This window comes from Sparus aurata, chromosome 23 (genome assembly GCF_900880675.1).
Source record: "Sparus aurata chromosome 23, fSpaAur1.1, whole genome shotgun sequence".
NCBI classification, from domain to species: domain Eukaryota; kingdom Metazoa; phylum Chordata; class Actinopteri; order Spariformes; family Sparidae; genus Sparus; species Sparus aurata.
Window position 1 is genome coordinate 7,988,677 of NC_044209.1, and position 15,326 is coordinate 8,004,002.

Here is a 15,326-nt window from a genome sequence, read left to right on the forward strand (position 1 = left end):
TTGAATGTTGTAGCATGCCTGCTGCACTGTTTTATACCAACAGCAGGACGAATTGCTTAGTACAGTCTTGAATTCTAAGCAGATGCTGCGAGATGGGGTATTTGTACATTGACAACTTTTGCTTAAGATGTTTATATTTAAAAACTCAATGATATCGACTCCCTGCCGCAGTGTGAGCTGGGCTACGTTCTGCAGACTATGTTACAGTGTTGTTTGTCAGCGCGTAACCTGAGACATACTGTATACATATAGTACGCATACTGCACCACATCTGTGCATCACCTCCAATGTGCCTGTATGTGTGTATGTATGCATGTGCGCTTTGCAGTGAACATGCGGAGTGTTTTCACACCTCGGCCCACTGCGTACAGCCTCGGGCAGCAGCAGTTTTAGTGTTGGACAATATCATCACGGCTGTATGGGCAGAGGGAGAAGCCTGAGGTGGAGTGGTGTCACACAGTGCATTAGGCCCCCGATACTGAGAACTGCGCACATTGCTTTAGTGCTTAGCTGGTGACAACAGGTGAGACTGTTTGCCACTTTCTAATGTGAAGGGAAAAAAAATCCCACAGGGTAAATATAAGGAAAATAAAGTGAAACATACCCCTGATTAAACTGAGTCTTGTTTTACAATGCCTTGACAGTAAAACACACAAGCACCTGTCATCTGTTTGTTATGAGAGTGTATCCATTTCTCACATGTGCGCAGCTACACTTCCACTGACGGACGTACACACAGAGTCCCAAGGGGAGCAGACTTGGGTGTGGATCCCTTGCAAATTCCTTGAAGGCCTGTTGTCGTATGCTGGCTAACCAAGCAGTCTTGTGGAGATAATATGGGAGGTGGAACAGTTAGGCGGCCTCAATACTCAGATGCCACTCACTGCCTTGCGAACCGCTCGGTGTAACAGCGGCTTGGCTTGACACCCTTCCTGATGGGCTCAGCGCTGAGCAGAGGGCTTAGAAGGATAATGTAACACCTCTGGACATCTATGAATGCACACAGACAGACGTGGGGATGAAGTGCGCTGAATGTGCACACATATTTTCAGGCAACCAGTCACGCTGTTGAACTGTGAAAAAATAGAAATGAAAATAAGCAGGCTCAATGTTTGTATGCCATCCTGCTGCAGTGCAGACGCTGACAAGACAATAACTAGAAGGTCTTTTAGTTTCAGCACCTTCAGCAGACTCATTATGGGCTGCGCTTATTTGACACTCTTGATATCATCAACGTTGAAATTCAAGCACTGTAGGTCTGGGTGAAACCGCAAAAACTACAAAACAATTCACAATTTTAAAAAGGTGCAAAATGTTATTTAAAACAACAGCTAGCTGCACCGCTAACTGAGATAACTAGCTAACAGCAACTACAGTGAGCAGAAAAATTAGAGGTAACTGCGTTAATATGCTGCCCCCATTTGTCTATTTGTCGTTAGTATGAACTCAGCAGGCAATTTCCTGAAAGAAATTTTTCAGGCCAACATCTGCAAGAACTAAAAGAAGACATCCACCATGTACAGGCTGTCATGCAGATTTTAATGTCAAGGCTATGCCATTTCAGACATGGATGCTCAGTAGCAGATACTTCAACAAAGCAGAGCACAGACATCCATTTTAATAAACAGTTTCTGCACAGAAGCAATTCTTTTGCTCCTGCTGTTTGTGTTTGGTGTGTTCAGCCTGATGTCTGCAGACAGCTGTAAGCTAGCATTAGCTACCTGGCACATATGGGCAGACTGAAAAGTGCAAACTCTCATGGCTTGACCTCTGGTTACCAGAGAAGAGGCCTCATCGGCATAAAGGAAGTGGGAGAGTGGATCTCTATGAAGAGTATGTTTAAGTCTATTACAATTAAGTCTGGCCAGAGAGAACTAGACACCCGGAGTCAAGAGACACCTAAAAACGCCTTTAAACTGCGCACACCTGCTTAAGTTTATGGAACAGTTGTGACTCTAGGCAGCCACTGTAGACATTTAGACTGAAAATAGTCTGTGGACGTTATTATAACACAGTTTTGATGAACCAAAAATTATACACGTCATGCAAAACTAAAATTTGAACTAGTCAGACTAGTTTCAATGGGTAGGGTACAGTGTGTAACATAGTAAGGCATAATCAGACTGTGAGAAGGTGACAGTGTCACTTCAAGCCTTGCTCGATGGCACCGTTAAAGTTGCCACTAAGGTTTACCAGTAACTCTTATCCACAGTGTATACTGCAGCATATAGATGTGTCACCTACAGTCAAGAGCAGCACCATACATTTTACAGAGGACAGTGTGACTGTTGATGTGTCACCTTTAAAGTGCATTCCCACATGGAACTAACCGCCCACCCGCCCCCCCCAACCCTGCTCTTACACCCTCCTGGTCACTACCACCATCCTCCATTTGGCATGTCTCTCTTTGAAGAAGAATAATGTGTTTGGTTTACAGCTGCTCTAGCCAGCGGGGGGAGGAAAACAGAGAGAGAGAGAGAGAGAGAGAGAGAGAGAGAGAGAGAGAGGAAAAAGAGGAGACACACAGGAACAACAACCCACACCTCTACTTCACTGTGTACAAGTAGAGGTTGTTGTAGCCTTTCAGACTTTGACCAAATAAAGAACTATATTCTACAAAGTTATACCGTGGACTACCCTTTGAATCTGACGTATAAACACTGCAGTGATCTCTACTAAGTATACACATCTCTTGAAGAAACATGCATACGAATTAGGCTTTGGTGTGATTCTGTGATGTAGATGTGATCAGGTCAGCTGTTAATGCTGAAGACCAGGGATTAACCAGTGCAAGCAAGTCCTACAACTTTCTGTTAGCAAAAGACAGGGCTTTTGCTGTGTATTCACTAATAGTAAGTGTGTGTCTGAGTGCCTTATGGGGGGGGGGGGGAGGGGTAAAGTACTGTAACAACAACTGTTTTCACTGAGTGAGTGTGTGTGTGTGTGTGCGTGTGTGTGTGTGCGTGCATGCAGAAACAACTGTGTCTTGGCACCTGTCTCCCTCAATCCAGGGACAGAGGAAGTCTGAACTGCATGGACAGCTTGGATGACAACGTTGAATCACTTGACAGAACCTCAGCCCCCGCCCGCTGTGCACATGATGTGACGTGACACACACACATCGCCGTGTGCAGTTAGCATGGGGAGAGCATGCAATGTACATGCATGTCACTACAGGCGGAGAGCCCAGCAGCAGTCGCTACCTCATGCCTGCACGTAGCTCCCTGCCACCTCCCCCGATTCTGACACCCCCCCTGAGGGCCCAAAGGAACCCAAGACCAGAGAGCGGGACGTGCTAGAACAGAGCCAGAGAACAGCTCTCATCCTCAGGCTGTCTCTCAGCTAAAGTAGCACAGACACGCCCACCATATGCTAAGAGCAGCCTAGCAAACATCAACTGTATAAACATTAAATGCTACAGCGAGAGTGTTGCAATTCAGCAATCCTTGTGCGCAAGTAAAATTCGGCAATGCCCCTCTTTGTATTGTCTCCGCTCCAGCAACATGAGGACAAAATGTTGCATAATCAGTGAGGTAAGCCATTAGCATGATTTCTTAGAAAACAATTAAAGACACTAAGCACTAAGAGTTAAAAAAGTGAAAGGAGAAGAGCTGCAGAGGCAAGCCCTGCTGTAAGCTTGATGCCCTGCCAACTATCTGACAAAGGCCTCACCTGGGCCAAGACACAGCCAACCAAAACAGGCCATGCCATTAACAGAAAACCAATTACAGCTTCATCAAGCCCAAATGAACTAATGAAAATAAAATCATTCACAATCCGTCTCGTTTTACTAGTTCTAATCATGCAGTTCTCAACATGTGCGCCGAGTTGTTTATACAAAGAAGCTCTGCTAAAGCAGTGAACTTACCGGCAGCATTGCAGGGTAGTACAGCCCCATCATTGTCTGATCTAGAGGAACAACTGCTGCTGACCAGCTCTCCACTTTCCCGTTCCTTCTCCTCTCACCTTCCCTCTGTGTCTCTATTCCTCCTCCTGTTCCTCCTCTCTTCTGTCTGCGCTCTAAGACCATGAGCCGAACGGTGGCTTCAGTCCACGTCTGTCTCACACATTCAAATTCTCCCTCGTTCACTCCCTCTTCCTCCTCCTTCCCTTCTTCGCCGGCGTCCCTTCTTCCACTTCTCCAGCACGCAAAGCCTCGTCTGCCTGTCACTCTCTTGCCTCTCTTTTTCCTCGTCTCCACGGCCCCGCTAGCTCTGATCCCCCTTGGGCCTTTCTGTCTCTCTCCTCTTGACAGCCAGAGTCTCTTCTTGCCTCCTTTCTCTCTCTTTCTCTTTGCTCCGCGTCTGTCATTCACACACTCGCGTTTACTCGTCCTGCTGCTCCCCCCTGCTTCCTCTTGTTCCCGCCCCTCTTTTAAAACTTTCCCTCCCTCTCTCAGCCTCAGTCCCTCCTATCCATCAAAGCATCCATCCTGCCATGTAGCCATCTAACCCTGTGTCTAGATGGGAGTCAGAAAGCTGCTGTTGCTGTCTCCTCAAACCCCCCTGGAGAGAGAAAAGGAACAGGAAGGAAGAGGAAGACGCTGTCTTCTATCCACGCACTGGCAGCCTGAGAGTACAGAACACGAATGCGACCCCCACTGCATTGCAGCTTTTTTTTGATGATTTATTTATTGCGTGGCAGCCTGTCAGCTCCAAAAAGCAGCGGTAGGTAGGCCAGTCGGTAGACAGCTAGGTAGCTAGCTGCGTGGGTAGGCTCCTAGATCACCACCATCTCTCTGCTGCAGCTGCCTTCATCACACAGATGGAAAGTCTCACAAAACTGAGCGAGCGCCAGCCCCAGTTCCAGTATCTAAACCCTCAACCTGAGCAGGAATCTGTATCACGCTGCATTGCGCCTTTTCCTTCTGGCTCAGGCTCAGTTCCCTCACTTCCCACCACTGTATTGTTAGGAGGCGCTTAATTTGCAGAGATGAGAGTGCAGTTCCTTGCACCGCATTTTCATATGGGAGGGACTGAACTCTGCGGAAAAAAAGCCCTGATGCCAGGCTTTCAGACATCTGCTGAGTCTGGCTAGAACTGGGTCCAGAGGGATGGAGGGATGGGAGGGAGGGCAAGATAAGTGATTGGAGGCGGCCTGGGGGGAAAAAAAAGGGGCAAAAGAAGTGAGCTTGGCTGGAAAGGGGGGCAGAGACAGAGGGGCAGTGGGTGCGAGCGGGAGATAACGGGATAGAGAGATAAATGGATAAAGGGCCGGGTTGGGGGAAAAAAGCGAGGGATGACAGGATTAGGGCTGTAAGTGAGGAGGATGAGAGGATGAATAGGGGATGATCTGAGGATTAAGCACACAGACTGAACACAGTGATAAACACACACACACACACGCACACACATAGTCTCACATAAACACATGCACATTATGTACGCAAAAATGGGCTGTGATCATATTCCTGCTACTGCACCTTGGCTGACACACACACATACACACTCAAACAAAAAGGCTATATCCATCCCACAGTAATCAGCTAATTCAAACAAAGGCCGTTCCTTCAAACAGCACCACCTACAGATAATCAATATCTTAGGCTCAACTTCTATAGGAATGATCCAGAACAGTTTCAGAAGAATTGCAATTAACCATGAGAACTGCCTGCAGTTGGATCTGAATACAGTGTTCTTATCGCTCAATGATAGAAAGATGCTTGGGTGTGTGGCCTTTTGCATTGTTTGTGTGTGTGTTGTTAACCCTGATCATTTCTGTGACCTAAACAGCAGGAGACTGACACGTTTGGCCCTGCGGGTCACACACAAACACACGCATTTACCCCTCACAGTGCACAGCAGCAGGGACCCACAGGAGCCTGTCACCATTTAACACACTCATATTGACACAAGGAGGCCTACAGGCAGTTTAAACATGCATACATAACATCAGACAGGAGGCATTACCAAGACAAATGCACTGCAGCGATGAACAAGCCAATCCGGCTAAGCTTGGCTTGGCTGGCTCCATTTGCATGATAACCAGCAGCTAGTGCGCCGGAGACTCCGAACATGTGCGCTCAAGGGCAGAATAACTTAGCGGGGGACGAGTTTTTAATCATTTATAAAACAAACACAGCGGTGTGCTTTAGCTCTGGATTTAACAAGGTAAGTTCAGACGTACTGCAGATCACAAGTGTCCTCTGCCCAGGTGTTTGTCTTACAAGCTGATAAACCTGTGCAGGCAAGGGCCGAAAGTAAGCCTGCTCTGACTGTGCAGTTGACTATTGTATGAATCTGCGCCCTGCAGGCAAGCCAGCTTAAATAACTCGCTTCCATTTCTGTTTCACCTCTGCTCCACTTCTCTGTCTCATCCCATCAATCCTTTTTCTGCCTGCGATCTCTTTCACAATCCTTATTTGTCGCTGTCAAGTTGAAACAGAAATAAGAAAGCGATGGAAAATCTGCATAAAATTAACTCTGAAACCAGAGAGCCAAATTCTCACACACTCTGAGAGCTGTGTTCTCTGGAAAGGAGATACCAAGGGTAGAGCAGGAGAGTGAAGCAACGTAGAGGAGAAGAAAAAAAAAAAAAAAGAATACACGGGAGGCCTATGAGAATCTCCCATGTTGTGATGTGGGGTGAGGGAGGAAGGGAAGGAGGGAGGCTGGGGTCGGACAGGCTTGCAGACCAACACTCCCCTCCTGTGGCACTGCCAGAGAGCTGCACATCCTAAACATGAGCTGGAAATGCACGCGTGCACGCACACAAGACGTGCACGAACACAAGCCTTTCAGATTGAGAGGCATTTCTCTCAAATGGGGCCTGCGCGAGCGCACACACACACACACACACACACACACAGACATTCACACGCACACGAGTACTGAGCTGGTCTGAGCTGCTCTTCTGCTTGGAGGTAGATAAGAAAATAGTCACCTACCCTGCCGCTACGCTGCACACATAAGGCACTCATTACTGAGAGCAATATGCATGGAGAGACACTTAGAATGAGAAAAGGGTAGAGAGAGCGAGAGAGGCACAAAAAGAGAGAAAGTGCGAGAGGATGGGAGAGAATGGTTTTGTGGAACAGCGGGGCGTGCAGAGCTCAGTTTAAAAGAAGGTGATGGCGTAATTTCTGTCCATGTTCTGAGGGTCAAGCTTTTGAAAGAGAGGCTCAATCACTACCAGTTCCCCTTTCATCAACTGCCATCATTTATAGGCTTCTATAAGCTGCTGAGGAAAAATGAGAGAGCCTCTGTTGAACCTCATAATTGTCTCAATAACGATGCCGCAACACAACAGAGCCTATCCTGCTGTAGGGCTAGATGGACAGGAACACTAGGTTCCCTGAAGCCAAAAAGACTTGGAATGCATCATGTAGATTATAGGGGATGATCACACATACAGTATTTTGGAGGAACCACTTGGTCAAGACTATCCAATAAGAAGTTACGTACTCTTTCGTTCTTGTTTGATTTTCTCCTTCTTTCACATACCATTACAAAGACCCTGAGTAAGCCTTTGAAAGCAAAACCAGCACATCTCCAGTGAGTCAAGGAATCTGTGTTACATTATTATTTTTTTTAATTCATTGTTCCAGAGGTTTGCAAGCAGTCACTAATCTCTTACCTGACTGTGAGGTGGGTATCCATGGAAACCAGGGTTTAAAGGCTCATTGTTCTGCAAGAGACAACAGGAGGGAAGAGAGCAGTGTGAGTGGCTGGGCTTTTGAAAAATTGAGTGGATGCGGCATGACAGTCCAAAAACTTTTACACTGTGGCTGAAATGCACTCTGAGACACACACACAAACTAACAGGGAGAAAAAAAGGTGAATAAGCCAGAGGTCGGTATAACTGAATCTTTTACAATATATAGTAGTGTTTATATTAGCGGGGATGCACAGATTCTGAAATTCTGAGCCGATGCATATTACTTGCCAGGAAAACAAAGATATCGTCATTACAAAAAATAACTTAACAGTCTAGGTAACACATTATAATAATCATCATTAATAAATGATAAACATATAGTTATTCAAAATAATGTTTAAAGATGAACTACACAGTATTTATTCAAGGTGCAATATGTAAGAAAGAAAAAAATGTAAAAATTAATTAAAACTATTAACAGAAAAAGAAAGTGTGTAGCTTTGAAGTCTTGACATCTATCTACTGCAGAGATACTCACTAAATTTAGCTTGCTAACCAGCTAGCCTCAGCTTGTCCAATACAAGGCTATTGTGCTAGCGATATGAACACAACACTCCCCTGGTGTTCTGAGCTCCCAGTCGGGGATGCACGCTAACCAAGCTAACTAGCTAACAGCAGCTACAGTTAGCAGCGGTTAGTGGTTACTCTAGTGATATGCTGCGCCCTTTTTGCTTGGAGTATAAATTAAACAGCTGTCCAATTCGAACATATTGCACCTTTAACCATTTATAAAGTATTAGAAACATCAATGCAACATCACAACAATCAAGCACAATACATGGTTTATAAAGCATTTTATTATTTGCTAGTCAATTAATGATTAATCAATTAATCATAAATCTAAGATTTATTCAGTACACTATCTTTGAAACAGTAAAAGATTTGATTATACATATTCATGAAAAAACCTTCTTTCCAGTGTAATTTTTTTTAATCATCATCAACTACCTGCTCAATGAAGTGAATTTATCAGCACTTTAATAGCCTTACAAACTGATGGCAGGGATGTCACGAGCTAGTAGCTCATGAATTTACCAGTGTGAAATTGATGTGACAAGACAGAATAACAGCGATCTTATTTGCCGATAGCTGATAGTGGAAAACAAGGTTAATATCGGCTGATGCAAATGTTCAGTTGATAAATCAATGACGCTAGCTAAAGCACAACTCACTATTATTCAAAGGATTTTTAAAACCTTGAACAACAACCAAAGTTCAAAGGAGGACAAAAGACACTTCCCCGGCGAGTGATTTCAGTTAACAGTTAACAGTCTGTGTGGATGCCATGACTGGTGAACCATCACTGCAGAGTTTTCATATCCAGCCATACCAGCCAATCACAATCCACAAGCAGAGGGTGAGCCCCCCATCCCTCATCGACCCTGCCCCAGAAACCAGTGTTGTGGTTAATTGCTCTGTAATTACTTTTAATTAGATTATTTCTGTCTCTCCTCCTCTTTGACTATTATTTTCGCCTCCAGTGTGTCGTTTTGTCCCGACTAGAGCAGCCATTGTTTGCTGCAGAGCTAGGTGAGACGGGGGGGGGGCAGAGATGGGGGAGGCAGGAGGAGGACTGGAACAATGGGGAAAGTTACCCGAACGCTGATATTTTGACAGCAGTGAGAGATGACACCAGCACAGTCGAGCCTGCTGGCATGCCTCGCAGAGAAAACATGATTGCATAGTGAGACTCATGCCGAGGCTTGAGTCTCACTAGGCGTAGAGGGGAGTGAGGGGAGGAGAGAGGGAGAACGTCTGAGGATGGCGAGAGAGAGAGAAAGAAAGATGTGTGTGTGCATGTTTAAGTATGTGCCGTGGGATGGGGTGCTAGTCTTCGGAACTGCTGATGTTTTCATTACATTTAATCTGCCGGAGCGAGGGGCAGACAAAATGTTTCAAATCCATGTGCTGCCCCTTGGCCTGAATGCACCCGTCCATTCAGCAAACAGCTTGAGTGTGGGCCGTTCCATGATATACTGAGATGAGGAGGGCAGATTTGGCTTCTGAAGAGTGTCTACAGAGAGTTAACCTCCTGGCCCTCGACCTCAAGCTGCCTGCAGCAGGAGTCACTTCCTGATAGCGTTCATCCAGCCAATCAAGGGCGAGAAGTCTGAGACATAAAAACAGCCAATCTAAGTTGAATTTGAGGAGGGTTATGCGGCATGGGCTGTTATTTTTTTTATCATCTATTAATCTGCAGATTATTTTCACAATCAATCGATTCATTGGTGAGTCTATGAGATGAAGTAAAAACACTCTCCTCACAATTTTCCCAGGGCCCAAAGTGAGTTATTGAGATTTTCTTCTTTGGCCCAACCAGAAGTCCAAAACCCAAAACCGCTTTGCTTACAACTCAACAGAATATACAGTATAACAAAGGTCTAGTCATTTTTCAATACAAAATGGTGTTACTAAATGTAACATATTACATATCATATTCCATTACAAGCTAGAAACAGCAAATGTTTGACATTTTTGCTTGAAAAATCATTACCAATTAATCCCTTATCAAAGATGGCATTCATTTCTTTCAATTGTCTCAGTGTTCACGTTCTAAGGCAGTGCAGCTCAGTGAGAGTAGGACTTGGAGATATGTTGGCTAAGACCAAAAACAGATGTTATAAGGATGTAGGGGTGAATGAAGAGGGAGAAGAAGTGTCTAGACGGAGCGGGAGGAACGAGAGAGGAACAAGAGAATGTTGCCAAAAATGAAGCACATGTAAAGAATAGGCAAGAATGAGAAAAAAACATTTTTCTTTTGATGCCGCAGGCAGTAAACTCTGACTCTGTGTGTGTTTGTGTCCAGACTCGGGGCCCGTCCTCCCTTTTCCCTGTCTAAAACAGCTCTTTCTTTGTCTCCACTCTCCACTTCCTGTTTCATCTGGAACCAATTTCCCCCTCGTGCCTCGTCCCCAGGGGGAACACTCTCCTTGGTGCGCCACATTTACAGGGGAATGGACAGACTTATATTCAGCCAAGTACTGAGTGTGTTAAAGGCTGCCGGTGCTCACCACCGCACATATAGAAATGCAGTAACACGTGGGGTGTTCAGAGCAGAATCTCAAGTCTACAAAGCCTTGGGCAATGTCAGCCAGAATGAGAAAACTTCCTATTTTTAAGAAAAAGAGATGCATGTTGGGAGTTACCAACACTGCACTGCATTTCAAATAGGACTGAGCTAACGTTCTAGTTTCAGTGCACCAAACACTAAAGCCTAACATTGTATATGATCACTGTTGCTGCTGCATCCACTGTTGGTGGGCCATCAAAGCAGTTGAGGAAATGTGATAATTTAGCAGCATTACTACGAAACACATACAATTAAAGGTGATTAAATGTTGAGAATTGGTGTTTTTATCACATTTGCAGTCAAGTGCGGATGACGGCGCTGCACTAGGCTGCAAAAACAGGGAGGATAAACTGGAACAGTGAAATGTAAATTATACACCAACCTTCAAATTATAGTGTGACTGTTGGTTCTACAGTGGACAGAGTGGAAAGAAGAAAGGGGAGGAGGAGGAGTTTACATAGAAGAAGAGGAGGAGGGAGAGAGGGTAGAGTTTAGCAACATCTGGAATCAATCTGTCTGCAAGAGGAGGGGGGAGCCGGGTGGATGGATTTGGGGGGAGGGACGGAGAAGAGAGAAAGAAAGAGAAAAGAAAGAACAGATGAGATGAAAAATAAGGCCAGAGACAGACACACACAGGAGGAGAAGGAGGAATGTGGGGAATAAGACGGCCAAAGCCAAGAAAGGGGGGAGAAATATAAAGCAGTGAAACATTTGTGAAATGGAGACAATGAGTCATGAGTGAAGAATGCCATGTGATTTATATTTTCTTAAGGGGTGGGGGAGGGGATTTGGGGTCTGAACTTGATACCTAGTTTTCAGACACTCTTGTTTACCCACACTCGCTCTAATGCATACACGGACACGCACACTCCCTTTGCGACATGGCTTTGCTTTGAAGTATCTTACATGCCTTGTCTATCTTTAAAAAAGTACGCAAAAGGCACCCGCTCTCATGCCTGCCATACTTTTTTAAAATAAATAAATAAATATATGGAAAAGGAACCCGGCAGGCTGCACTAAGGCTGTCCAGGTTGAAAGCTCAGATTTCATACTGCACTTTCGAAAGTTTCCATTAAGTTAATTCCATATAGTTTGTGAGTGAGGCGGAGTCTTTGAAGGCGCCGGCCGGCTGGCTCACTGTGAGGGCTTCAGACTGCACTGGCAGGGATCAGCAAAAGCACAGAAAAGCAGTCACACACACATAAACACACACTCCCTCTCCCTGTCTCTGTGTGTCCCCCTCTCTGACTCCGCGGAGGGCAAAACTAGAGGGCGTCTCTCTTGTTTATTTTCTCTCTCTCTCCAACTTGCTATTTTAGGAGAGGCAAAGAAGTCGGGGAGTTGCTGGAGCAAATGGGTAAGAGCAGGGGAAGAAAAAGGAGCAGCAGTGGTGAGGGAAGGCAAAAATGACATGAGGTCAACAGATGGTGAGAGGGGAGGGAGACTAGGGGAGGGGGGAGCGGGGTAATTAAGGGGGCTGCTGCAGGCATCCAGTGAGCCCTATCAGAACAGCCTGAGGAGGTGGTCTGCTCTGATGTTTGGCTTCATTATGGGCCCAATCATAACACCAAATGTACGAAAAATCCCACCTGCTCCCAGCAAAACACCTTAAAGCCTCAAATCTTGACACTTTTGACAAAGACACAAATCACCAAAGACAAGAGAGAGTCATGCCTTGTACCTCAACTAGGAGCTGAGATGGCGATCTTCAACGACAGTCAAATTGGATTTTACAGCCTCACAAACAACACAAGATCTGAGACACAGAAAACCAATCATTCATCCAGTGCTGTCTGCAGGATTCTCTTGGCAATCTCTGGCCCAATATAACCAGCAACCTCAAAACTCAATGAAGTCAACAAATCATAACCCAGAGGCAAAGACGGGAGAAGAACAAAGCACACCCAAAGAAGATCAAACAGAGCCAACATAAGCCTCTTTCACACATGCACTGTCTGCTGCCCCGAAATTGTCCGGACGTTAGCCGGAGGAGCTGTATATTGGAGAGCAAATGCCCAAATCGGTTGGCCCGGACATTAAACGGACTGTACCCCGCCAGCTCCCAAAGTCTGTGTAATGTCCATCTGAATCCATGTGTGAAAAGAGGTCACTGTCTTGCTTCGTTCTTGCTTATTCTTGCCGTCCACTCTTTCACCAACATTGCGAATACGTTCAAATACATGTAGCACTAATATCACCTTAAAAACAGTCATTATTACGGATCAGTCCTCCTAAACCAAAGTGTCCAGTGGCTGAGAACTACAGTTGTTTTGATACGGAAACCAGTATCAGAAATACCTTGGAATGCTGGAATTTAATCAGTGTGTACACAAGTCTGTGCTTCAATCCAATACCACATTACGTAATTATTAGAAAAAGGATCGATAATGTCCCGAACATCTGTAAGCAACTTAACAGATTTTTTCTACACAAGTATCCAATATCATTAAAATGGCAAACGATTTTGGATACTTTAAACATAAGATAACAACCATACGAGGCTATTAGTAAAAAGCTGTTGGACAATTTTGGACAATCTTTTGCTGTGTTCTACAACTGTCCAGATATGATCCTCCGGACATTATCCAGTGTTCATATAAGAAAACGGCTCTTTATAAAATTCAGGGACGTGAAGACAGACAAAGACAACCAAAAGGACAGGTAGAAAGTCAAGATATATTGCAGTGTTTCCCTAAAGACTGAAGGCTTTGAGACTAAAATGTGCCCACAGAATGGGGCCATTCCAGCTATCCACTTTTTTTTTTTGGTAATAGTTAATGTGCTTTCTAAAAGAGTAGGAGTCTGAGACACCTCTAATAGGAACTTGATACAAGTTATCATTTGCAATCTGACAGCAACCAAACATGTGCCTCTGGGGCATTTTTGGATGGATTTATTGAAGACTGATTCCTCTCCTCCGACTGTGTGGCCCACTAATAACAGAGCGGTCAGAAATATGCAGGTGCTGATGTGTGTGGGACTCTCTACATAGCTACAAATGTTAAGAATGTGAAGACAAATTTTTTGGGTAATGATTGTAATACATACACAACATTGCTGTGTTCGGCATGACACACCCATCATGTGGTGGCACCACTGAAATGTCAAAGGGCCACATCATATGCTAACTCAATCCATATGCCATATGCATCTACACCGTAACCATTGTACACCATGATGGAAAAGTACAATTCTATCTTATGATGCATTCAGTTTAGTTGGTGAATCACATTCGTATAGCTTTTTCATTTCCCCCCCTTATGCTCCCATTGTTCTGCTGTTTTTATTGCAATCCTCGCCTGCAGAAATTCAAAGTGAATGAGTACATTTAAAGGTTGGCTTAGGCAAAATTAAATATTAGAAATACAAACGTTACAACTGCAATCATGAGTTGCAGAGTTCACTGCTCTTCGTACTCAGCCAGACTAATTAATGTGCCTGCTTCAGATTCTGCAGCAGATACTTTTGATCACAAGCCCTTTGTGGAATAAATATCTTTTACAGTGAGGGAAAATATCTGTGATGTTAAACTTCAATGCCAGTGATCTATCATTAAATAGGAATTCTGTTTTATTTATTTGTATTCAATATTTCATTTTTGTTAAGGGTTTTTATTATTTTTTTTAAAAGTGAGAAGCTGTCTCTCCTTCAAGGCCCTCCAACTTGCACCAATATTTTGCAAGGCTGCTTCATTGTTTGTCAGATTTAATTATTCCAGGTTGTAACTTACTGCACTAAGAGCATGCATTATGTTGCGGTGCCTAACGAATGAAATGAGAACACATGTCTATGCAGGGTTTTCATGTATGTACTTGATAATGTGTCACATCAGTACTCAGTATGTACCATTTAAATTTGATCACACACAACTTAATGGATATTTTACGATTCCATTATCCTTTACACTGTGGCAGCTGTGACAATGCTGCTGCATCCCAGTTGACCCCATGTAAGGGAAACACTGAATTGACATTTCACTCCGTGTGGCTGGAGATGGGAGCACATATGACAGTTTGGGGGCAGCCTGGGGGAGGAGGCATGTAGGGTGGGGGTAGGGGGAGTGATGACATGATGACCATAAAGGGAGAGTTAACATACAAGTGTCATGTTAAGGAGCTGAATCTGGCATGCCTTACAACAGTCGAGAGAGCGATCGAGAGAGAGAGAGAGAGAGAGAGAGAGAGAGAGAGAGAGAGAGAGAGAGAGAGAGAGAGAGAGAGAGAGAGAGACGTGCTCTTTTCAATTCCTTTTTTATGAATGGTACCTTTCCTTATTCAACCTGATTATTTCTTTGTGCTTTGGCAATTTGGCTGCTGTACTTGTGCCAATAAAGCAGTGAATTGAATTGGACACACGCAGGGAAAGAGCGAGAGAAAAAGAGAAAATATGAGTTGAGCAACTCTGTCTGGGGAATTTTTAGCTTATCGTTGCCGGTTCAAAAGTCAAGGGTGACTCCAGTGCTGTGCTGCAGCTCAAAGTTTAACGGCAATCATTAAACAGCAGTGGCGAGCATAACGTCTGACAAGCTAGGCTTGAGTACGACCCTCTGTAGCAAATATTAACACACATGAATACAGGCTTAACACACAAGCTGGCCCAC

At 44.6% G+C, this 15,326-nt stretch overlaps 1 protein-coding gene across 4 annotated transcripts in view; it reads right to left on the bottom strand.

The window, feature by feature from the left end:
- The window catches only part of LOC115575196 (RNA binding protein fox-1 homolog 2-like), a 49,220-nt gene that overhangs the window by 28,330 nt on the left and 5,564 nt on the right, over positions 1–15,326 (bottom strand). For 3 of the 4 annotated variants that reach the window (XR_003982642.1, XM_030407072.1, XM_030407071.1), the window contains exon 2: positions 7,576–7,626. Coding sequence is in view for 3 of the 4 variants with exons in the window: in XM_030407072.1 (XP_030262932.1) it covers positions 7,576–7,626 (51 nt within the window). In the remaining variant the exon portion in view is untranslated. Of the gene's footprint in view, positions 1–3,868; positions 4,863–7,575; positions 7,627–15,326 lie in introns of those variants that run through there. The other variant, XM_030407073.1, reaches the window with a different exon arrangement.